The sequence below is a fragment of the Pseudorasbora parva genome, chromosome 3 (genome assembly GCF_024679245.1).
Source record: "Pseudorasbora parva isolate DD20220531a chromosome 3, ASM2467924v1, whole genome shotgun sequence".
Taxonomy (NCBI): domain Eukaryota; kingdom Metazoa; phylum Chordata; class Actinopteri; order Cypriniformes; family Gobionidae; genus Pseudorasbora; species Pseudorasbora parva.
The window spans coordinates 56,887,241-56,914,375 of NC_090174.1; the positions used below are offsets into that span (position 1 = coordinate 56,887,241).

A 27,135-nucleotide genomic window follows, 5' to 3' on the forward strand; every position below is an offset into this window, starting at 1 on the left:
TTTGCGTGACATACGGACATTAACCCTACGACATACTGACATTGCGATATACTGAGATCTCGAACCTCAACAAACAAGCAAGCGAAACATAATTTCACCTCCAAGCCTAATAAAGCTGAATAACTCCATGTCTAATTTCACGAAAACAATCACCAAAAACGAAATTTCCAACTGTTTTATTTTTTTAAAGGTTTTATTATTATTAAATGAAATAAATAAAAATGATTAAATAAAATGATTTTAATGCACGACCTAGAGGCAACAACCCTCCGCTTTGTGTCGGGCGGTTCTTCGCCTCTACGCCGTGCATTAAAATCCTTTAATGCATGGCCAGCCGTGGATTATCCCTTACATATACACACACATATATTAAAATGATAATTTTTCTTATAGTAATTTGTTGTAGCTGGTGGAGGTTTGTACTTAACTTTAACCTTGCAGCTGATCCAGAATGCAGCGGCGAGAGTGGTCTTTAATGAGCCGAAGAGAGCGCATGTTACGCCTCTCTTCATCAAACTGCACTGGTTGCCAATGGCTGCTCGCATCAAATTCAAGGCACTAGTTATCGCCTACAAAACAACCTCTGGCTCGGCACCAATATACCTAAATTCACTTGCTCAGACTTACACACCCTCCAGAAGCTTGCGTTCTGCGAACGAGCGGCGCCTCGTGGTTCCATCCCAAAGAGGCATGAAATCGCTCTCACGGACATTTTCCTGGACCATTCCTACCTGGTGGAATGACCTGCCGATCTCAATTCGTGCTGCCGAGTCTGTAGCCATTCTTAAAAAACATCTTAAGACACATCTTTTCCATTTGCACTTGACCAATACAGAATAGCACTTACTGATCACCACAGCAACGACCAAAAGCGCACACTCCGGGATCATATCTACGTCTCTCATCCGGATTTGCGCCTTCAGGCGGGTATGTTACATAGTAAGCATAACTATCAGAATCCAGTGTTCTGTATATTGCGTACGTGAGTTTTTGTTGTAGATGGCTATTGCTGCGCGTTTAGCTAGAATACAAAACCAACCCATTGGGCCACTGAATCTGCATTAACGACAACAGCTGGGGCAACTGCCTTAGTCCTAATGGGTTGTAGCTATCTTAGCTATCAAAATCCAGTGTTCGGCACTGTGCGGACGTGAGTTTTTGTTGTAGATGTCTGTCTTTTAAAAAAAAAAAAAAAAAAAAAAAATTTGTGTATTGTGCTAATTAATTGAGATTTCTTACAGCTCTTACAGGTTGTTGGCCTTGTCTGTTCCGTTGCTTCTATTACTCTCCCCTTTTTTTTTGTAAGTCGCTTTGGATAAAAGCGTCTGCTAAATGATTAAATGTAAATGTAAATGTTAACTATCATAAAAATAACATCAAAATGCAAACACTTTTAAAAGTCTTTAAAATAGGTTTCACTTTCTTTGCACAAAATAAATATATCTTCTTCTTATATTTTTGACAGGTTTTCTATATCCCCACAGCGCGGGTTCTTCAGGACATTTGGTCCCCATAGAAATAAAAACCTGTCCACACATACATTGTGAGGGAATCCCGGCCCTGATAAAGGAAGCAGATTCCTCCCGATAAATACACCTCCATCCTTTTTACCGCTCCACTCTTGCAATAATTGAATTTTGTGTTGTCTATTTGTAGAACCCTGCCATGCACAGCAGGCCAATTTACCCTGCCTGCCTTCACTGATAGTTACATTTATTTTCCAGTCATGTTTCGCTCTCTCTGCAGGATAAGTAGTTTATTGAAATGGAGCAGCTCATCTCCAGAGTTTCCCTGACCTGATTCCTCTCGCTGTGATGCTTTCATTCAGCCACTGGCTGTCCTATAGGCCCGTATTAAAATTCCTCACCTCCCATTGGTCCTGCTGCGTGTGGCTCTTGAGGATGATTTGCCAGTTGTCAGAGTGGGCGTGCGAGCAGTGGTGTAGAGTGAGGATGACAGGACGGGTCAACAGGGCGCCCGCGGGACCGCAGCTGACCACAGCGCTGAGCACGGCCTCTCCGTCACCGACCGCTGGCCTGAGAGAGAGACAGATATTTGAGACATTCGCCTATGTCTGTTTGCCTGTTTTCTCACTGAAATCACTGGTGCAGTAACATACAACTAGCCTGGGAAAACCCAGACAACTTCCGGGAATTTTATATTTGCTCTGCAAGTAGTCTGGCAAAGAGCTCATTCAAGCCCGTTTCTAATCGGTCGAAATAGAGGCACCAATCAGAAACGTTGGGGCGGGCTTTACACGATGACAACAGCGCAGCGATGGTGAAGCAGGATGCTGCCGTGAAACATCACTCGTTCGAATCAGCTATCGCGTCTGTTTTAAGGGATTTAAACTTCTTTTTCGCTAAAACCCGAGCAAAGAACAACACTCGCCAACCAGATGTGGATTACACCGGCTACTTTAATGAGGACGATGGGGAGTGTGATCACACACCTCTGGATCTGGCCTTTCTTTGCTTATTTCCTCACACTAGATCTGGTAATCATGTACAAATTGTAAATGAATAACTAGCGTAATTATGCTCAAGTCTGAAAATGTTCTAATGCATCTGAAATGACTGAATTTGAATACATTTTGTAAGACAATTTTCCAAAGACTCAATATTATTTTATTTTCAAAATATTGCAAATCGCTTTCTAATCGCAATACAAATGCCTTACAACAGGGGCAAATGCTATCGAGCTTGATGTTTTCTGTTCGACCGTCAATCCGAGATGTTTCAGTCGGTCTGAGATGCTGTTAGGTTTTCCAAATGTTGATGGAGTGGCAGTGGACACCAGCTATTATCATATTGCTTTTACACCAACGGCAAAAGTCGTCAGAAGCCATTGCAACATCTTCCTCGTAATCACAAACAGAGAACTGCTGTCTCAGATGTTTCTCCGTCGCTCTGCATACGCCATCGTCCGTTGGTGACGCCCCTTTGGAAATGATTTGTCTATGAAGCTTTGCCAGACCATAACTCAGTTACTACTGATAATGCTCTGGTTTTAACCAGGCTAACATACAACGGCAACCAGCACTGTTTGACAGATAATAATGAATTACTCTCCCTGCGAACAGTTTGGAAAAAGTACATTTGGTGCTCAATTATTAATATTGATACTCATTATCAAAGTTGAAAATAAATATTTTTGTGGAAACCGTGATCAATTTTTTTACATGACAGAATTCTTTGATGAACAGAGAGTTCAAAATATCGGCATTCATTTGAAATCTTTTGTACCATTCTAAATGTCCTCTTTTGCATTAAAATGATTAACTTCTTCATGTTTTATCTTATGCACATCTCAAAACTTTAAATGGTAGTGTTTAATTAAGTATTTAACACATTTGTGCATTTTACATACATGATAATGATGTGAAATGTTGTGAATTAATAACATTTTACCTGGAAAAGAACATGTTTTGTGTGTGTGTGTATAAAGTCGTCTGATTGGTAGGCTTAGGGGTAGGGTTAGTGTAAGGGATAGAATATGCAGTTTATAAAAAAACATTATGCCAATGGAATGTCCCTGTAAACCACCTATACCTGTGTGTGTGTGTGTGTGTGTGTGTGTGTGTGTGTGTGTGTGTGTGTGTGTGTTATGTTTTATTTTATTTTTTACCTCATGCTCTCTGTCCTCTGTACGGTCACAAACATCTCGTACACACGACCCTGAGGAATCGCACCGGCTGGAACCAGCAAACTCACACCTGATAGATTAGATTAGATTAGATAAATAGATAGATAGATAGATAGATAGATAGATAGACAGACAGACAGACAGACAGACAGACAGACAGACAGACAGACAGATAGACAGACGGATAGATGGATAGATACATGTCAGAGGAGTGTTATGTGTCAGTTCATAACATGAATTACTAGCTGCCGCCGATCCTGCCATCCTCTGGATTAATTTATCACTGTCACTGCATCCTCATCACGAGATTGTGAATGTGACATTTCCATTGCATCTTACTGGACTCCATTCCAGCCATACGCCTTAATTAGACTAATGTAGGACTATCAACACCATCAATTAATCATCATAAATGACATCACACGATGATTCGTAAATATGCTGGACAGAGTGTGATTGTGCATCATAAATCATTGATAAATGAGATGTGTGTGCATGCCTGTCTGATCTCACCTGAGTTGGGTATGATCAGGTGACCTCCCAGCGAGTTAAACGACCCTAACGCTGTGCACGTGGGATCCCGTGTGCGGGCCAGCGTCTGGTTGCGTGGGGTCATGGGGTCGCTGTCCAAAAGAGAGTGGGTGACTTTGGGGGACAGGGTGGCGGAGAGGTCAGAGGTCATGTCTTCTTGAGGGGTCATCGTGCCGGAGGAGTTGTAGACTTTGATTTTGAGGTTGGGAAGAGGCAACGGCTCCAGCAGAGGGGAGCTGGTCATGGGGATTTTATCCGAGATGTCATGGAGGGCATATACTGGACCACGATACAGCGCCGCCGCTGTGGACAGGTCAGGGGTTGCGGCCAGCAAATCCGCTGCAGACAGACACACATTAAAATACTATTAAATATTATGAATGACATTTAACGAGGGAGGGATTTAAAATAATTATTGTCTTTTTGCATATATTGTAAAATGTAATTCATTCCTGTGATTTAAAGCTGAATTTACAGTCTTCAGTGTCACATGATCCTTCAGAAATTATTTTAACATGACGATTTGATGCTCAAGAAACATTTCCTATTATTATCAATGTTGAAAACAATTGTGTTAATATTTTTGTGGAAACTATAATGCATTTGTTTTTGGATTCTTTGATGAATAGAAAGTTCAGAATAAAAGTATTCTCAAAGTCATTCTTCATATTTAAACAGACATAGCCTACTGTATTTGATTATTTTCATATGCAACCAGTTTCATTTCATCTACACACCCTAAGCCGCAAACGATGTATTACATTACATAAAAAATCCACAGTGGCTACAACTTTCATTTTCATTTCCCTAGAAGTGACCATTTTTTAACAACTTTATTCAGACGAAACACTGCTTTACTCATAAATGTTTTTTGAGATATTCTGATAACACAACTCGGATGTAAACAGAGCTATGATCCACTTATATTGGATGGAACGGAGAAGCTCGTGACTCTGTGAAACATCTCCTTCTGCGCTCCACGCAGTGCAAAAAGCCATACGTGTTTGCACCAACATAACAGAATGCAGAATGACTTTTTTGGGTGACCTATTCCTTGTGTTTTTCTGTTGTGTGCTATTTTGAAATGAAATCAGTGTGTGTGAGAGAGCTGGTAAAGGACTCTTATAGCCAGCGGCTGGTAATCTCCATACTGATTGCTCATTAACATTCAGCTTCCAACAGTGACTAAACAGAGGATTGTCATTGCACACCAGCTCTCTTTCTTTCTCTCTCTAGTTACTCAGGTGTGAGCATTACTCACTGCGAGTGGCGCTCTCACACTCCTGACGCTCAGGTTAAAGTTATTCATCATGATCGGTGAGACGGTGTAAACCGCACTGCATCACACCTGCCGATGTAAACGCATCCAAATCTGCAGCCTCTGGCAGGAAAGATCTTCGACGGAGCAAAACAGGAGAACTGACGGATGTGGAACGCCTCGCTTTACCATCAAAACATCTCCTACCTCTGTATTTATCAAATCATTCATTAACGTCCCCCACACGGCGCTTCCGCTCTGACAGGGTGCCATTTACACCTACAGCCCGCTTCATGTTTAATTAACAGAGGAAACGAGCGAGAAAATGAGGAGAAAAGCGAGACAATACGAGAGCGAGCACAACGACGATTCTTCATTAATGATAACCTGTTCAGGTTGGAGAGTGACAGGCATTCTAATGTTCTTCAGATGAAATGTCACTTGAGTTTCTCTCTCACTCTCACACCACACACCCCTCACAATTTAACACCGGCACACTGCCTTCCATTCCGTTCACCACTTGATTGGAATTTTAATCATTCCTGTGTCTTACGGTGACACACACACACACACACACACACACACACACACACACACACACACACACACACACACACACACACACACACACACACACACAGTTCCTTGCTGAAAGTGTTGCGTTGACTGAAATCAGCAGTAGGAGAGATTCTGTCTGAATAGCGCGTTTGAATGTTTTACTAAAGCAATAATCCACTCAAGATTGTGTGTTATAGTGATTTGCATGTAATCAGTGCCGGTGTTGTGCCAAATTTCGACCCCCCCCTGCCAAATTATTATCCCCCTGATTAAAGTCGCTACCTGATTGCCTAATCCTAATCCTAACCCACCTACTCCTAAACCTACCAATACTAGGGAGTAATAATCAGGCAGGGGTTCAGAACTGAGCACAACACCGGTCCTCTGTATATGCAAAGTGCACGAGTTGTGTGGGGCCCCCGAACCATCAGAGGGACCCCTTGCTCTCAAAGATGAGTTATTGCCTAGGGATGCGATTAGAAGAATTTTAGTTTCGATTTTATTTTGGCTTCCAGCGATTATGAAAACATGCTGCATTCTATTCCTTTCTTTTAAAGCACTGTTGCCCTTCCTACATAACACCCCGATTAGACAAATCATGTAACATGAATGTCATAATATACAGTCTCCTGTCAGACAAGCTCGATAACCCTAGCTTAAAAGCTGTTCCCCACGCGGCTTTCTGAGATGGAGTGAAACATGGACAAGCATTTGCTACTCTGGGCTTTGTGTGCCCTTAAATGGACAAAAACACATGAAATATGTCCTTCTTGGAAAGTTTTTACTTAAACGGTTATGTTTTAAGTGAACATAGACATCTGGGAACGTAATGGAATTCCTGTCAGTGTATTAGGTCTGTGCATTTGGTCTTAAAGTGACAGCAGCCTAATAAACCTGGTGCCAACTCTCATTTAATGTTAAAGAAACACTTTAACATTAAATGACACTTTTTTAAACACACTTTTTTGAAAATAGGCTTTCCAAGTCCCTTAGAGTTAAACAGTTGAGTTTTACCATTTTTGAATCCATTTAGCCGATCTCTGTATCTGGTGGTAGCAATTTTAGCATAGCTTAGCATACATCATTGAATCGTATTAGACCATTAGCATCATGCTCAAAAATTACTAAAGACTTTATTTTTCAAAAGATAATATTTTTTACATTTAAAACTTGACTATTCTGTCGTTACATTGTGTAGTAAGACCATTGGAAAATGAAAAGTTGGGATTTTTTTTACCTAGATGGTTAGGAACTATTTTCTCATTCCAGCATAATCACGTAACTTTGCGGCCGTCCTATGGGTGCAGCGGTGCAGTGATATTACACAGCGCCTGAAAAAAGGCAAACTACCGTCAACATAACCAGCGTGACAATTTGCTTGCACAGAGAGCGCGCCTTGTAACCATGGAGACGTTTGTGCGAGACGATTCAGAAAATATTTACTTTGGTACATTTCCTAAACCGTATCTATTTGAACCGCAACTTTTTATTTTCCGTTGGTCTTAGTACACGATGTAACTACAGAAGAGTCAAGTTTTAAATAGGAACATTTTTAAATAGGAAAAAGTCTTTGGTCATTTTTTTGAGTGGTATGATAATGGTCTAATACGATTTAATGATCTATGCTAAGCTACGCTAAAAGTGCTACCGCCAGATACAGAGGTGAATGGAGTCAAAAATGGTAAAGCTCAACTGTTTAACTCTAAGGGACTTGGAAAATTAGCATATAAAAAAAAAAAAAAAGTGGAGTGTTCCTTTAATCAAACATAGTGCTTTATGTCAATGTTAATCAAAGAACAAGGGTTACAGAGACAATTACTCACTGCTCTTGATTAAATAGCTTTAATAAGGATTAATCTATATTTAATATATAACTTGTGCTTTCTTTTTAAATAAAGGTAATAATTTCTTGATAAAAATGCTTTCCTTATAATTGCTGACCAATCACTAATCCACCTCTGAGGGTTGATTGTCTCACCTGAGCGAGCCTGTTTGATGCTGACAGGCTGAAAGCCACCGTTCAGGACAGACGAGTCGATGATGTCCGAGTGGAAGCGCCGGTGCGTCTTGCGGTACACGAGCAGAGCCACGATAGCAGAGACGACCAGACACATGACCACCGCCATGACAATGCCCACGTACAGCGCCACCTCATCTCCACCCGGCGCAGCTGCAACACAGACAAACCACAAAGCTGATGTTCAGAATCAGTACTACTTGTACTATATACTGCCTGCTATTTAGAAAACATTAAGTGCAACAGTAGTCATTATGTTTGAACACTAGAATGCTACATTACTGTCAGATGATCTCATCATATTTAATTCAGCATTTCTTTTCATTTGTCCAGTTATAATATTAGAATCATTTAAATTACATTTTTGTGCAAACATCTTAAAGGTACACTATGTAGTATTTTTGGCAGTAAAATATCCAAAAAACACTAGACCAGTGTTTTATATTTTGTTCAGTTGAGTACTTACACTATCCCAAATGTTTCCGACTATTTGTAAAGTGTGAGAAAATTGCTATTTTAACAAAGGAGTCGGGGCGTCTGAGCATATTCATGTTCATGTTCATGTTCATGTTCATGTTCTGAGCATGTTCAGTAGACAGGGCACACTGCTCAGAATATTGTACAATACAAAAAACTGTTTAAGTTGAAGTACTAAAAAGTTATATAGCACTGATCCGGGCATATAATGCATACAGACAATTAACATATTGTGCTCAGTATTTACACTATATAGTGCAGAAATACAACATATTAGTATGTTATTATGCCACTGGAAAAAGTCAAAGGTTATGTATATACTTGTTTGCACAAAATTGAATTAAACTAAGCCAAAGGCTCCCCACTTTATTTTAGGTGGCCTAAACTACTATGTACTTACATTAAAAAACAAGTACAATGTACTTGTTGTGTTCATCTTTTATTGCAAAACACTTTTGCTAAGTTTGAGGTGGGGTATGGGTAAAGTGGGTAAGTTTAAGGGTAAAGTTAGGGTCAGGTGTGGCGGTGTGGGTTAGTTTAAGGGTAGAGTTAGGGTCAGGTGTGGTGGTGTGGGTCAGTTTAAGGGTAGAGTTAGGGTCAGGTGTGGTGGTGAGGGTCAGTTTAAGGGTAGAGTTAGGGACAGGTGTGGCGGTGTGGGTCAGTTTAAGGGTAAAGTTAGGGTCAGGTGTGGTGGTGTGGGTCAGTTTAAGGGTAGAGTTAGGGACAGGTGTGGTGGTGTGGGTCAGTTTAAGGGTAGAGTTAGGGTCAGGTGTGGTGGTGTGGGTCAGTTTTATTTAAATAATACATAAACTTTTAACAGTTGTATGCGGTTTCAAAGTAAACATTTTTTATAAAAAATCATCTAGGCATAATTATTATTATTAGTAGTGACATATTACATACAGATGTAGCCAAGGTAAACTATCCTAATATATTGTTAATTTCAAACTTGCAAACCTTTATTTTGACGGGTTGCCGTGAAGACCTTGGAGTGTCTGCGTTCATGATATGACAGTTTTCTCAAATGGAATGGCAAATTCTCATGAAGTTATGGTTTATGCGTTCGGCTGGTCATCCAGCACCATGAATTCCATAATTTTCTAGATAATTTTTAAGGATAGGAGAGGCTGCTGACCTGTGGCTGGCTCTGAGCTCTGGCCAGCTTTAGCCGTTTTACCTTTACTACCTTCTGTGTGGTCTGGGTAAGTTTAAGAGTAGGTTTAGGTGTAAAGGAAGAGTCAATAGTGTAATTATAAATGTAATAAGAGAAATTAATTACATATGTAATTAAATGCAGGTCATTTTTAAAATGTAAGTGAATTGTATCAAATGATTAATTAAAATTTTAGTCCATAGTTAGTTAAGGCTAATATACTACTATAAAGAGCATCTCACTATTGTTTCAAACGGTTGAATAACACCTACCGATTCTCCTACTATTTTTAACACTCAATGCGGTATTTCATTTCAAATGACACATCATCGTAGCGGCATTTGGGTTAAAGGTCACGCCTGAGAATGGCCTTTAAAACAATGGCATTAATCAGTATATAAACCCTGTGCATCAATCATTAAAAGGGGTTTTCATGGTAAGAGAGAAAATTAGACCGCCAACTGCAGGAAGATGAAAAAAGCACCCTGAAAATAGACAGTCAGACTGCAAGAGAAGAGAATCCAGTCCTTTAATTTAATGAGGCTATAAATTATTACATGCCATATTGCTCATCTTCCTAGAAATCAGCCTCATTCTTCAGCAGACTGCAGGGGAACAATGGTGACATGTTCATCCGACCTCTTTTACTGTGGATTCTCTCTCTGTGTGTGTGTGTGTGTGTGTGTGTGTGTGTGTGTGTGTGTGTGTGTGTGTGTGTGTGTGTGTGTGTGAGTTTTGAATTTGTGTATGTGAAGATTAAAAGGGGATCAAGGCCAAAATGAAACCGCAGCTCTGAAACATCAAAGAGAGAAGCAGCCAAAATCGTCACAGTCTCTGATGTTTAAATTGTGTGTGTGCTTAAATCCCCTCTTACGTATCTACTGGATGTATAAAGCACATGCTGGCGCTCATCACTCATTAAACTGCAACAAAGGTACACAGATTAAAACTCCACTCATGCTTCAAACATCCGACTTATCAGGCTGACATTGACAGCAGCATGTCTTAAAGAGAGACTAGACTCAGGGTTATGAATATTCATTAGGATCCTTCACAGACTTAAGCCCATTGGTTAGACCCACACTGATCCACCTAACCAGCAGAGGGCGCAAAACTGATGTTAAAATACTAACATTTTACTATTACTAACATAATACTAACAGACACAAACATTTTTCAAAGCAGATTTACAAAAATAATTCATGAAGTTGATGTTTTTATCTTGATATCGTCACATTTTGCAACAATACAAGCAATCAAGCAGTTGAGATTTATCCATAGTGGATGAATAAAGCCTGTCCATCCATCCACCCATCCATCCATCCATCCATCCATCCATCCATCCATCCATCCATCCATCCATCCATCCATCCATCCATCCATCCATCCATCCATCCATCCATCCATCCATCCATCCATCAGGCATAACATTTTCACCATGTGAAGTGAATAACACTGATTATCTCTTCATCCCGGCACCTGTTAGTGGATGGGATATATTAGGTAGCAAGTAAACATTTTGTCCTTGAACATGAACATGAAGTGAACATGATGTGTTAGAAGCAGGAAAAATGGGCAAGCGTAATGATTTGAGCAAGTTTGACAAGGGCCAAATTGTGATGGCTAGTCTACTGGGTCAGACAACTGCAGCTCTTGTGGGCTGTTCCCGGTCTGCAGTGGTCAGTCTCTATCAAAAGTGCTCCAAGGAAGGAACAGTGGTGAGCCGGCGCCAGGGTCATGGGTGGCCAAGGCTCATTGTGGGGAGCGAAGCCTGGCCCGTGTGGTCCGATCAAACAGACGAGCTACTGGAGCTTAATCTGCTCAAGAAGTTAATGCTGGTTCTGATAGAAAGGTGTCAGAATACACAGTTCATCGCAGTTTGTTGTGTATGGGGCGGCATAGCCGCAGACCAGTCAGGGTGCCCATGCTGACCCCTGTCCACCGCCGAAAACGGCAACAGTGACACGTGAGCATCAGATCTGGACCACTGAGCAATGGGAGAAGGTGGCCTGGTCTGATGAATCAGGTTTTCTTTTACATCACATGGATGGCCAGGTGTGTCTGCGTCGCTTACCTGGGGAACACATGGCCCCAGGATGTATGGGAAGAAGGCAAGCCAGTGGAGGCAGTGTGATGCTTTGGGCAATGTTCTGCTGGGAAACCTTGGGTCCTCCATCCATGTGGATGTTACTTTGACACTTACAACCTACCTAAGCATTGCTCCTGCCACAAAGCACAAATGGTTCAGGAATGGTTTGAGGAGTACAACAACGAATTTGAGGTGTGGACTTGGCCTCCAAATTCCCCAGATCTCAATCCAATCGAGCATCTGTGGGATGTGCTGAACAAACAAGTCCGATCCATGGAGGTCCCACCTCGCATCTTACAGGACTTAAAGGATCTGCTGCTAACATCTTAGTGCCAGATACCACAGCACACCTTCAGGGGTCTAGTGGAGTCCATGCCTTGACGGGTCAGGGCTGATTTGGCCACAAAAGTGGGACCAACACAATATTGGGTAGGGGGTCATTATTGGTGTACATTATTGATGTATATAATGTTGCTGTGATGTAGAGTTTATATTTTTGTGACAATATAAACAATCATGCATAAAGTTACTGCCTTAAATTTAAGTATAATCAACTTGGATGTTTAAGTCATTTCAATTTAAATTACATTAAGCTTAAAATATAGTTGAATCTTGTATAACTTATAATAAAGTTTATAACATGCTATCATAACTTACTGATCATCATATTTTTTTTTTTATAGTGTACTGTATGTATGCAAGTAAAGTAGGATGTATAACATGCAATTTTTGCTGGGCAAAAATATATTTTTAGTATACGTGCACTTGGGTTTATAACAACTATATTTACATTAACAGTAAGTATGGGCTATTATAATAGAGATGCTTGATTTAGCAAACCTAAAATAACTAGACTGAAATATTTATCCAGTGAATCCCATAACCTTGAGAGTAAAATAAACTGTGTGCGCGTGTTTACAGAATAAAATTCAAAGCAGCCGTTGAAGTGTGTCACAGCAGGCGGTCGCACTAAAACAGCATCGAGCACGCGACCTTTCATCATCTCTCATGTTTCTTCGTGGTTTTTCCTCAGTGACCGCAGTATCATCTTATCATCTCTCCTCTGCAATATTGATTTGCTTACACCCATAATTAATTTACAATTAGTGGTAAAAATTGATCACAGCTGTGTCCTAATGACTAATATTAATCGATTACTGACTGTGACCAAACATGATTGTCATTAGTTATTTATCTCATTAACCGTTACGGGCTGATCTCTGTGTGTGTGTGTGTAATACTGATATGCAACGTACAAATTATACAATGACTTTCATGAAGAATGGACTTTGTTGAAGGAATTTCCATTCAGAAAATTATTTATATAATTTTGCGCTTTAAAATAAGGTCCCATTAACGTTAATTCATGCATTAATTAACAAATATTTAAATATTTTACAGTTTAAAAAAAAAATCTTTTTAACATTAATAAAAAAATACAGCTGTTCATTGTTAGTTCAATGTCAGCTCAAATATAAAATAATGTTAACCAATATAACTTTTGTTTTTAATAATGTATAGTAGTAAATGTTGAGGTTAACATTAATTATTATAATAAATAATTTAGAAGTATATTTTATTGTCAGTTCTTTTTAATCTCTACAAAGACACGTTTTTTTCTTTTCATTGGAAAAACATGCACTGAAGATTCGTTCACATCACAATAAGATCAGAAACACGCATTATGAAAGCAAAAGATCATTTTGATTTCATGTTGCATTTGAGTGTTCAGACACATGCACATCCATGTTTGAATGTGCATATGTTTGTGTGCAGCAAAAAGGTTGTTTCTATGCAGGAGCACGCTTGACTTATAAACGCTATTGATTGTATGAAGGAAGTGATTAAAGTGGAAGGACAGTGTGCAGATGCTGAGGGGGGTTAATGAGGGGAAGGAAGTTTGATCGTCTGGCAACCCGTCCGACCCATGAGTCTGCGGGCGGAAGAGCCTTCTGCTGATCAGATTCCCTCAGCATCGATCCGCAGGGGTTTTACTGAGCGCACACTCAGACTGATAACACACACACAGGAAAGTTTAACTCTCAAGCGGAGTGCAGTCTCTCACAAAAAAACAAAAACATTATCATCATAAAATGCAACATTATTAACATGAAAATGATCTGGATGGATGGACGGACGGACGGACGGACGGACGGACAGACAGATATACAGTCTTGTTCAAAATAATAGCAGTACAATGTGACTAACCAGAATAATCAAGGTTTTTAGTATATTTTTTATTGCTACGTGGCAAACAAGTTACCAGTAGGTTCAGTAGATTCTCAGAAAACAAATGAGACCCAGTATTCATGATATGCACGCTCTTAAGGCTGTGCAATTGGGCAATTAGTTGAATTAGTTGAAAGGGGTGTGTTCAAAAAAATAGCAGTGTGGCATTCAATCACTGAGGTCATCAATTTTGTGAAGAAACAGGTGTGAATCAGGTGGCCCCTATTTAAGGATGAAGCCAACACTTGTTGAACATGCATTTGAAAGCTGAGGAAAATGGGTCGTTCAAGACATTGTTCAGAAGAACAGCGTACTTTGATTAAAAAGTTGATTAGAGAGGGGAAAACCTATAAAGAGGTGCAAAAAATGATAGGCTGTTCAGCTAAAATGATCTCCAATGCCTTAAAATGGAGAGCAAAACCAGAGAGACGTGGAAGAAAACGGAAGACAACCATCAAAATGGATAGAAGAATAACCAGAATGGCAAAGGCTCAGCCAATGATCACCTCCAGGATGATCAAAGACAGTCTGGAGTTACCTGTAAGTACTGTGACAGTTAGAAGACGTCTGTGTGAAGCTAATCTATTTTCAAGAATCCCCCGCAAAGTCCCTCTGTTAAAAAAAAGGCATGTGCAGAAGAGGTTACAATTTGCCAAAGAACACATCAACTGGCCTAAAGAGAAATGGAGGAACATTTTGTGGACTGATGAGAGTAAAATTGTTCTTTTTGGGTCCAAGGGCCACAGGCAGTTTGTGAGACGACCCCCAAACTCTGAATTCAAGCCACAGTACACAGTGAAGACAGTGAAGCATGGAGGTGCAAGCATCATGATATGGGCATGTTTCTCCTACTATGGTGTTGGGCCTATTTATCGCATACCAGGGATCATGGATCAGTTTGCATATGCTAAAATACTTGAAGAGGTCATGTTGCCCTATGCTGAAGAGGACATGCCCTTGAAATGGTTGTTTCAACAAGACAATGACCCAAAACACACTAGTAAACGGGCAAAGTCTTGGTTCCAAACCAACAAAATTAATGTTATGGAGTGGCCAGCCCAATCTCCAGACCTTAATCCAATTGAGAACTTGTGGGGTGATATCAAAAATGCTGTTTCTGAAGCAAAACCAAGAAATGTGAATAAATTGTGGAATGTTGTTAAAGAATCATGGAGTGGAATAACAGCTGAGAGGTGCCACAAGTTGGTTGACTCCATGCCACACAGATGTCAAGCAGTTTTAAAGAACTGTGGTCATACAACTAAATATTAGTTTAGTGATTCACAGGATTGCTAAATCCCAGAAAAAAAAAATGTTTGTACAAAATAGTTTTGAGTTTGTACAGTCAAAGGTAGACACTGCTATTTTTTTGAACACACCCCTTTCAACTAATTGCCCAATTGCACAGCCTTAAGAGCGTGCATATCATGAATGCTGGGTCTTGTTTGTTTTCTGACAATCTACTGAACCTACTGGTAACTTGTTTGCCACGTAGCAATAAAAAATATACTAAAAACCTTGATTATTCTGGTTAGTCACATTGTACTGCTATTATTTTGAACAAGACTGTAGATAGCCTTGGTGAGCAGAAGAGACTCACCGACCTCTTACCAACCTAGGCTTGGTTGCGTGTCTGGGGCGCATTATATCATGTCTTAATACTTTTTTTTTTTTTTTAACGCCATATTTTTCTTATATTTTCCCTTTATTCCACACCGCTGTCTCCACTGTCCTTTGAATGGCTCATTTGCTTCCTGCTTCTATGAAGCCCATCCCTCCGAAAAACGCAATGGTCTTAGATTGGTTAGATGGCCAAATGTAGTTTCATGTATTTTTATTGGCTGAAGTGCCAAGCACAGATTAAGGCCACGCCCCTTACCATTACGGGCAGAAGTCACATCTGGGCAAGGGTTTATGATGTCACCAACCCGGGAAGAAGCTCGTTGTAGTCCAAACCGGCCGTTTTTGTAGGCAATAAAATGCCATAACTTTGAACAACAATATCTCTGTTTGCATTGAACTTTCAGTGCTGTAACTTTGCAGAGACTGTTAATGCTCAAGCAGTGACATTACACATTAACTTAAGTTCAAAAAGTCAAATCGCATGCTACTACCCCTTTAAAAAATCGTCTGCTACTGCTTATTTTTTATCTGTCAAAATGACTGAAAGCATTGAATTATCAATAAATGTTAAAAAAATTAATCAATGACGGAAATAAATGCCAAAACCAAAAGGTATTAAATTAATGATTGTCTTTGAGCTACGCTCTTGAGATACAATGGGTTAATATCATTATATCAATAATTTACATTCACATGTTTTATTGATGTTTTTTATTCAAAGTTTACTTACAAATGAGAATCACATAAGCAGAGGATGCTAATCCAAGGGGAAAACAATACTAGTGCTAACATACCACATTACCATAAATATACCAGAGTAAAACAATGCTAAAGCTAAGTGCGTAGAAGAACTGTCATCAAAAACATGGGAATACCTTCACTGCACTACAAGTGACTGTTTGTCATACAAATTTGATGCTAGCATGGTCCTAAGCTAACTCTGCAATACTCTTAGCTTAATAATGCACAGCACACTTTTATGTACTAAATTAGTTATCGACATTGCTCTCATTTTTATGTGATCTTAGATGCCGTTTGTCAAAATGTATTCTGGGATTGTTTGCTCCATGAAATATACATGCAATACTTCCTTTAAAAATTATCATACCTTTAGAAACAACTATAATGCATTAGATGGCTGTCTATGTAGGCAGCGCACAAGGCTTTGAAATTATTACAAGTGTAAAAATAATATTGTTAGCATCTGCAACACTTTATGAGCAATATCTTCAGATGACTCACACAGAAAAGGCTTCAGACTCATTTTAATACCTAAATCAATGTGCTTTGTTGCGGGCGGCAGTGGTAACACAACATTTCCTGTTGGCATCGACGTGAAGTACGCCCGCGTTTATCGAAGAGATCTCTTCTGCATTCGGTCCCTCTTTAACTCTCGCCATCATATGCCTTGAGACATTTAACTCATTTCACCCGAGAAACACTCATACAAGCTCTAACACAAGCTTTGATGATAAAAGTGCCAAGCTACTAAATGCAGCCATTAAAATGTATCTGGAAGATTAAACGTTTTCTTTGAACATGAGTGCGAGAGAAAGAGGGAGGGAGAGCGAGATCGCGGCTGTATAGGAGAGGGTGCCGACTGCAGAAAATGTTTAATAAATAATACAGCTCCAGGAGAAAAGAGATAACATTGTCCCCTCAAACACACACACACACACACACACACACACACACACACACACACTCAAGTCACTCCCAGACAGCACTGAAGCATCACTGATGGCTCAACATAAGTGCGGGCCTAAAATAAAGCGCTAAGCCTGCAACACACTCACTGGTATGCAAACCTGAGAGCTTAGCCAATGCATTGTGTGCAAGAGGCCACTGTACATATTTAAAATGTGTTTTTTCTGTTACATTTGCACAACAAAGCAAGAGGATTTAACTAAAAGTGTTTGTGCATATAGTACTTTTCAGGTCTTCGTTAATTCAAAAGTTACAAGCGCTGCTATTAAAAAAGTTAATTACTGTACATGGAAACTATCCAGAGTGACAGCATATACGTTTCCACTAAGGCCCAGTTCACTCCTGGTTTTAAGATGAGTTTTGGTCGATCGAATCACAAGTGGATGACTCTAAATACAGGTGTAAACAGGGCCTAAAACGTTTTGAGCTTGTCCAGTTTCGACCACTTCCAGAGGAAAACGCATTCGACAGGATTGCTTTCATAGTGTAAACGCTCATGTGGGCGAGTGTGTTCAAACAGCCACAATAGACGTCTACTCTCCTCCTACTGACCTAACACGTGAACATTATGGGAAGATCGCTAGCCAGACTGGATTTAAACTTTGTCGACTGGAGACCCAGGTTTGGTTTGAAGATGAATAACACACAGAGCACAGTGTTCTCTCACCATTCCTGATTTCTAACACACACTTACAGCGTCCAGCTGGTTTTGTGTCTGTCAGAGCAGAAATGAAAGCTGCGGCTCTCCGGATGTTTTTCTGTAGTCTCTGGACGCGTTCATATGTTTTGCGTGTTGTAGCTTATTTTGTCCATTAGATCGAAAGATTTAAAACAGCCCATATTGTATGGTGTCTACTGATTGTGTCTACAAACAAGTTCAATTTAAGACTTTTTAAGACCTTTTTAATACCACCTTATATGACATTTAAGACCAAACAACATAATACATATTATATACTGTATATTAGAGGTGCTTGATTCTGGATAAATTAAGAATAATGATTTTTTTTGGCTTTCAAACAGAGATCACGATTCGGGAAACATTAAAGCTACACTGTGTGATATTTCCCCATCTAGCGGTGTAAAGGTATATGACCATCCAGTGAATAATAGTTTCTGTTCCTCTCAATTTCGATTTCGTTTCAACTCCTATGGTGGCCGATTTAGTCATGGCTTCCAGTTCGACCTCTTCGATGAGTGTTGCTTCAAGTGATGAGGTTACTTTTGAAAACTATTATAATTTGCAGTTATTTAATTTGCCAAATGATCTATGATCAAATTAATCTATGTAAAATGAATAACAGTTTTATGTTTTCGTTATTTTTTTTTACCATTTGATTGCTAACATCAGCTATCAGGTTCCCAGACGAATTCAAGCTAATCTTAGTAAAGTAACTTTTATCAGTGCTATCGTTATTCTGTATATTGTACGACATCACTAGCGTAAGGCAAAGTTTACATTGTAGGCTATATAATTTCCTCTAATGACCTACCAGTGCCCCATTCGTAGGCTAGTCATAACAAGGTGTCATAGTGTGAAATATATTTACATCATACAATAATACGTCTTAAATGAATATGATTACAGGACAGATGTAAAAGTAAAGGTGAAAGTCTCGCTTAGAAACAGCTAACTCACACTAGCATTATCAGATTAGACTACATTAATTGTGTATACAGTAAAATAAATGAAAAATAACTAAAATTTAAAGTGCCTACATATATAGCCTACAAATTATAATGCAATTAAAATATTAATCTCATGTTATCCGTCATAGAACACGGATTTATGTTATAAGGTAAACAATACTTTTTCATCATTGACGCGAGGAAAACTATCCTAGACGTCGTTCTAGAGTTATGCACAGCACACCATGATATAATTAGCCAAGCAACAATAAAACCTCCAATATACACAAATAGGCCGAATTTAAAATCGTTGCTCCTCATGAGCTCTTTCCATCTTGGAAAGGCCACTCCAATATTTACTTTTGTCTTGTTGATTTGCCTGTTGCGTTGCCGTCTTAATTCTCTTTTCCGCTTCCTTGGCGACTCTGGCAAATATCCTCGAGAATAAGAGTGATCCTCCATCATCATATAGCAGCCTCAAGCAATCCCCCTCTTCACATTCGACACTGTGCCATCGAATGTTAAAACACGAAAGGCGAAGCTTGCATTTACGGGTATGTCCCTCTTTGGCTAATATACTTTCAAGATGGAGGAGCAACATGGCGACCGGCATTCGAACCCCTCACCCGTATGTATTTTCAATGGTATATTATAAACTTACGAGAATACTTTATTACTTGAAAGAAGTAAATATACATTAATGAGCACATATATTTTTGAAAGAACTAAGTGATTTTAGCTAAGAATAAACTAAAAAAGTTACACAGTGTAGCTTTAACATACAACTAAACAAAATAACGTCATTTACAAGAGGTTCGGCAAATGTTAATTGCTGCTGTTCATTTAAAATATTTAATGAATCTGAATGAGTTATTTGAAAAAAAAATGCTTTGAATTAATGATTCAATGACTCAATGATTTATAAGCACTTCATTATAAGGGTCCTACATTGGGTCTCACAGTTCATTACGATTATAGTGCCATCCACTCGGTTCAATTCGATATCACAATGCATTGACGATGCACTACATCCCAATTTTGAACTGAACCTGTAATTTTACCTGCTCAAAGAAAGCACGCTTCTCGAATGTATTAAACATCAATCAAAACTCAAGTCCAGGCACAGACGACAACAGAAGCATTCAGAACAAATACACAAAATACTAAAAGCCACTTCATGAGGTGGACATATTAATAAAAACTAACGTGTAAATGCATCTGGTTGTTGAAAACACATATGTAAATTTTACAACAATGCCAAAAACCTTAACGCATGAGAGCGTGTTATGCTATATGACATGTTATAGCCTGATAAAGTTGTAGATGCTCAACACAATAATCTTCATTAAAAGTAAAGAAGCTAAATGATCCTACCAGAGCTGCTGCCACACGTGGCCTCTGATTATGAAATTAGCTGATGATCAATAAGATGCAGCTTATATCTGTTCTTTTGACGTGATGTGAACGCCATTAAATCTGCATATAGTGTGGGAATTGAAGATCGGATTTATATCTGTTTTGCGGTGACATTTATATGCCCAAGTGTAAATTAAATCGTTTTGAAAAATCAGATTTACACAAAACATGCGTGTTCTCCAGGTCATGCTTGGATGTTCATAAAAGCCGAAATGTGTAGGCTTATAAAGTAGTTAGAGCTATTTTAATTACCGGTACTCTGACTTGCCTCCCTCTGCCATTGTATGCAAAGGCGACAAAGCACTTACAGAAAATCGGTTATGATCTATTACTGAACACATACCGAATCGTCCCCATACCACGATCGACCGAATCGTGAATTAGGGGTGTCGAAATGATTCGACACCCCTAATTCACTGTTCCATTGCACTGGATGAATCTGAATTTTTAAAAAAAATCTTTTAAAGGTGTCATGAAGAATTTGCGTACTGTTGTCTGAGGTCTACTAATGATGTTTGTGTGGTTTTTACATTCAAAAACATAATAATGAATGAGTAATAGGCAATTTTCTACGCTGGTTTTGAGGCTCTCTCCTGAACGCTGGGTTTTGATGGGCGTGACGTATTGGAGACTTGGAAGTAAACGCCCACGGCTAGGATTGGATAAGATTTGCATATTTAATGAGCTTCTACTCCCCTGTCAGTTCATACGAGGAAGGGATTGTTTTGAAAGTGGCAACTGAAATAATTCTCTGACTGGGCTCTCAAAACGTATTTATCAAACAAACTAAATGATTTCTCTCTCAACCACCCATGATTGATTAATTTTTTTATTACTTGGCCTGCCTCGATCGGTGGATAAGCACGAACTGCACACACATAAGCGGACGCACACTCTTCAAACACAACAAATTAATGTTTTTTTAATATTTAAGATTCACCGGCCTGCTGACGTGCTTACGTTTTGGTCTGTAAAACACAGTCCCAGGACGTTGGGCTTTGCGAGTCCCCTGGCTCATAACATTACTTGTCCGATCTGATCTGTTCTGATCCCGAATCGCAATGAAACAACAAATAAGGGATTCTCCAGCCTGTGACAGCGTGCTAAGGTATTTTCTGTTAGATATGCACATAATCAATATCTGTAACAATGCAATACTGTCTAGCACATATAATAATTTAAAAAAAACATGTTTTACTCACATAAGTATGCTGCACCATTCCTGTCGGATCCAATATAGAAGGAACAGCATTCACTGTAAAAAAAAAAAAATCAGGTCTCCAATTGAAAGTTTTCTAGTGACTAATCACACCTGTTTTTTTAGTTGGCCAAATTTAATTTCTGCGAATTGAATTGCATCAATTCACAGAAATTAAATTTAGCCAACTGAAAAATTTAGATCTAATCAGTGTCAGTGTCATTTTTCACATTTTTCAATTGGAGACTTGATTTTTTTTTTTACAGTGTGGTGGTTTAATCTTAATATGTCTGAAAATCCAATGAGTGTTGACCAGTCTTGTTTACACGCGATTATCTTGCTATCTTCGGCATGTTTATTGCTCATTTGGCTCCACGAGACGGTGTGCGGGGCTACAGAAGCAGCGTACACATAGAGGCAGCGTTTCACTTTTCTAATACGTCTTTGATTAGAGAGCCTCGTTTTCTGGGCCTGGTGTCCATAAAAGCTTTTCTTTTTCTAACAAGGAAGTTTTCAGTTCCGAAATTTACAGCATATTCTTATATTACCATGACCTTTTATATATCAAAGGCTCAAGGGAAAGTTGATTTCTCAATTCATCACTTCTCTTTAAATGAATGATTCAATGTCAAATACAATCCTTTAAACAGTCACTTACCTAGTGGCATATAGATGTAACTGATACATAAATAACAACACCGTGTGGTTGGAAATTAGGGTGACCATATTTTGATCACCAAAAAACCAGGACACTTGGCCCAGGTATGAGATACTCAAATGATACTGAAAGTTTACTCAAAGATTCCTAATTAATTTCAATAAATTTAGAGTATGCCCCCTCTGTATGGATAGAAAATTGTTATATTAGGGCCAGGACAGGAATTGAAAACAGGACGTTTGGTCAACCTATTGGAAATACTGTTTGTGAAGCGCTATCATACCTGAAGTGGTTTTTCAAACCTGTCCTGGAGGCACCCCAGTCCTGCACATTTGGTGGATCTCCCTCATTTATCACACCTGATCCAGCACATTTGTTGAGATTGCAAGAACTTAATTTGGTCTGTCTAATAAGGGAGACACAAAATATACAGGGCTGGGTTGCCTCCAGGACAGGTTTGAAAACCACTGCTCTAGGTGATAACTGCTCTCTTTAGGTCAGTTTCAGCACCAACGCAGGGTTGAATCTTTTTCAGTCTGTCTAAAGATTGTAAACAGTTATTAGGTCCATCAGACTGAATACATTTTAGTTAATCCGTCCCAAATCAATAAAATAATAAAATATACAAAAATAAAATGCAGTGCAATTACTTCTGGGTTCACTTTTGAGAAATGACTCAAATGAAAGTGACTCAAATGAGACTGATTTCATTGAATCAGTTTAAACTGATTCAATGAAACATGTATTTCATTATACTGAATCAGATTGTCCAAGACTATTCAAGAGAGGAGACACCAAGGTTGCTGTAGGCCAGATTTCCTAAACAGAGCTAATTAAAGTTCAGCGCATAATCTACTGACGACAGATCATGTCCATAATGACTAACACAATCTACCAAGAGAAGATCAAATTAACGTCTGGTTCAAGACATACTTTTTTGGGCGGTAAATAATGGAGCAAACAAGTACGTTTACGAGCGCAAACCTTATTCATTTAAATACTCTCCTCACACAGATTTTGCGTCTGAAAAGGGAAACTCCCACAAATGCATATGCAATAAAGTCAGCCGCAAAATAACCGTCCAAGCCTTTTCAGCTGTAAATTATCACTGAGGGTTTCAGCTGGTGCAAGCTGTTAGTAAATTTGGCAACAGGTGTAAACGATAATGTGTCTGCCATTACACATACTTCAATGGATCAAAACACATCTTAATACCAACTGTAAACAGACATATAGGTTGTAAGGGCCTTGGTTGTAAGATTGTGTAAAGTAAATATTTTTTGCTAAAATAGATAACACTTTTTTATAATAGTTGAGCTATTAAAAAATAGATTTGGAGCATATCATCATGTGTTACAAATTGCAAGCAGTGTTAGTCTTTGCATACACTCCAATTGCATCTGATTTCCTGTAGTCAACGTATTTTAAAGGAAATATATACTCACCTAAAGGGTTATTAGGAACACCTGTTAAATTTCTCAATGCAATTATCTAATCAACCAATCACATGGCAGTTGCTTCAATGCATTTAGGGGTGTGATCCTGGTCAAGACAATCTCCTGAACTCCAAACTGAACGTCAGAATGGGAAAGAAAGGTGATTTAAGCAATTTTGAGAGTGGCATGGTTGTTGGTGCGAGACGGGCCGGTCTGAGTATTTCACAATCTGCTCAGTTACTGGGATTTTCACACACAACCATTTCTAAGGTTTACAAAGAATGGTGTGAAAAGGGAAAAACATCCAGTATGCGGCAGTCCTGGGGTCGAAAATGCCTTGTTGATGCTAGAGGTCAGAGGAGAATGGGCCGACTGATTCAAGCTGATAGAAGAGCAACTTTACCTGTGTAACGAGTGGTTATTTCAGTCAAAGCATTTGTGAAGCCACAACACGCACAACCTTGAGGCTGATGGGCTACAACAGCAGAAGATCCCACCGGTTACCACTCATCTCCACCACAAATAGGAAAAAGAGGTGACAATTTACACAAGCTCACCAAAATTGGACAGTTGAAGACTGGAAAAATGTAGCCTGGTCTGATGAGTCTCGATTTCTGTTGAGACATTCAGATGGCAGAGTCAGAATTTGGCGTAAAGAGAATGAGAACATGGATTGTTACCACTGTGCAGGCTGGTGGTGGTGGTGTAATGGTGTGGGGAATTTTTTCTTGGCACACTTTAGGCCCCTTAGTGCAAATTGGGCATCATTTAAATGCCACGGTCTACCTGAGGATTGTTTCTGACCATGTCCATCCCTTTATGACCATGTACCCATCCTCTGATGGCTACTTCCAGCAGGATAATGCACCATGTCAGAAAGCTTAAATCATTTCAAATTGGTTTCTTGAACATGACAATGAGTTCACTGTACTAAAATGGCCCCCACAGTCACCAGATCTCAACCCAATAGAGCATCTTTGGGATGTGGTGGAACAGGAGCTTCGTGCCTATCAATATGGGCCAACATTTCTAAAGAATGCTTTTAGCACCTTATTCAATCAATGCCACGTAGAATTAAGGCAGTTCTGAAGGCGAAAGCGGGTCAAACACTGTAATAGTATTCCTTTAGGTTAGTGTAAGTAGATGCCATTAGGTGGAGCAGAAGATATCAGTTTACCAACCCAATGCAAACCACAATCCTGCATGAACCATTTTAGGTCATCATAGGCTAATTAGCATAACAATTGTAAAATAAAAACACATTTCTGAAACTACATTTACAATAGAAACATGAAGCATTTAGCATTTTAGCTGAATTTTTTGCAAGCTAAAAAAAAAAACTTTTTCTCCTTTGCTTTTCCTGGTTGGACATGTTGAGCGGTAACATGGCTTTTATGTGGCCTCACCCCTGACTGCACATAATACATGTAAACACCGGCTGATGGGTTATTGTCGTGATCTTTTCTCTCTTCTCCAGAAATGAACCTTCAACTGTTGTTAGCAGCCTAGCCCTAGATGACTAACCATTGGGCCACCAGACACGACTCGACTTTATCTTAAAAGCTGAAATTGAAAGTGCCTTTCATTTGGTCAAAAGTGAGCCGATTATAATGACTACATAAAAACAAAACAGATAAAAGGACGGTAAAATATAGTAAATCACAGACAAGACGCAGGCTGACTGATGTTATGACTGATGAGTTGTTTTTATGAAGAACAGCGCTCTGCGGTGGCCTGTAATGAAAGCCTGAATCATGTTGTTTGATATTTGCCTCGGTTCATCTCTCAGGGTTTCATGTTCTTTACAAACATTTCGGTTTTAATCCAGTTTGAAGAATCTCTACAATAACCCTAAGCTCGCATCTGAAGTCTCGAACAGTCTCAAAGGGCAAACGCCATGAGGGAGACATCACAGTCTTGATCTGCGTATTGTTATCTGCAGAACAGTAGTTTAAAGCCACCGTGGTAAAAAACACGTATGCGCGGATTACCTTCGGCCCAGGAGCTACGGGTTCCCATTAAACACTACATGAAACAACATTCAAAAGACATTTAATCTCCACAGCGTGACGCAGAATATCGAGTGGAGGAAAATGTAGGGCGGGACCAGATTTTATCCATCGGGATTTGATTGGACCGTAAACAGTAGGCTGATGTTATTGATTCATTAGTGTTTCTTACCCACAAAGCCATGATAACATCAGCTGAAAAAGATATTGTTTAAAGAAAGGTAAACTAGTAAAACTTCTTTCTTTAATGATATGAATATAACATGAATTAACTGAAACATTTATTAACCAATTCAACTCTGCGCCCCACCCGTGGGTCAAATATTGCATCATCAATAATCATTCAAAATATGCTGCAGATCTGAAGAAAGCAAAGAGTGAATTTTGAGTTCATGCTTTCAATTTTAAGTCAACATGAGATAAATTACTTTCTTAATGTCTGTCTGTCTGTCTGTCTGTCTATCTATCTATCTGCCTGCTTGTCTTTCACTTAGGTAAAACCCTTTAGAAGAAAAAAGGCATATTAATATGTAGTGTAAAGTCTTTTTCAAAATATGTTTGAAAAAAATATAAGGGGTCACTAACTAAAAAACTAACTAACTAACTAACTAACTAACTAACTAACTAACTAACTAACTAACTAACTAACTAACTAACTAACTAACTAACTAACTAACAAAAAAGTTACATATTTGAAGAATTCTGAGACAAAATCTTACCATGTGCACGTCACAGTAACAGGACCTTGACTGGGAACCTTCCACAATTAAACTTGTCAGTGATTTAAAACCAGGATATGGTGTCACGCTGGAGGACATGGTTTTCAGGGACAAAATGAATCAAGTTCCTACGCTTTTAGAAATATATAGATAAAAAAAGATTGTCATTTACTAAAATAGACACTTGTAAAATTATGCCTGAGGTATTTATTAACATTTGTATGCTTTTCTTTTTAATTTATAAAAGTTGTAATTTATTGAACCATGCTTGAGACAGTCACACCAAAAGACAATTTTGAGATTTAGCTCAATAGATTTCTATCTTTCTGTCCGTCCATCTGTCTGTCTGTCAGTAACAGTTTGACACGGATAAAAGCACAAAAATAACACAAAGTAGCAGAGTTGTCAGAAGGCATGCCATATCGATCGGAGCCATCTTCACTCTTTTCCTGTCAATCGTTTAAAAAAATAACTAATTAAATACACATCTATCTGTAATTAATAGTGATTAATTTAAGTTTTTATATTGTAATTTCACAGTTCATTTCTGAATTACTCTAGAAACAACAAAGACAGTAGCCTATAATTATTTAAAAAAAAATTTTTAAATGTGGGCGAATTTTAAACAATATTCCCATAAACCCATTGTAATAAATGTCACATTTACCTGTGTTATTAAAAATATCATGGATCATTTTTTTTTTCTGTTGGCCATACTACTATTATTATTTAAGAGAATACTTCAAAAAAAGCATTTTGGCATAAATTTGTATTCTTTTGTCC

General features: G+C 38.9%; 1 protein-coding gene across 5 annotated transcripts in view; it reads right to left on the reverse strand.

Moving 5' to 3' along the window:
* The window catches only part of unc5ca (unc-5 netrin receptor Ca), a 267,933-nt gene that overhangs the window by 23,830 nt on the left and 216,968 nt on the right, over positions 1–27,135 (reverse strand). For all 5 annotated transcript variants that reach the window (XM_067439645.1, XM_067439644.1, XM_067439643.1 and 2 more), the window contains 4 exons: positions 7,971–8,162; positions 4,159–4,515; positions 3,628–3,715; positions 1,868–2,036 (listed from right to left, as the gene is read on the reverse strand). In XM_067439645.1, the coding sequence (XP_067295746.1) occupies positions 1,868–2,036; positions 3,628–3,715; positions 4,159–4,515; positions 7,971–8,162 (806 nt within the window). The remainder of the gene's footprint in view (positions 1–1,867; positions 2,037–3,627; positions 3,716–4,158; positions 4,516–7,970; positions 8,163–27,135) is intronic.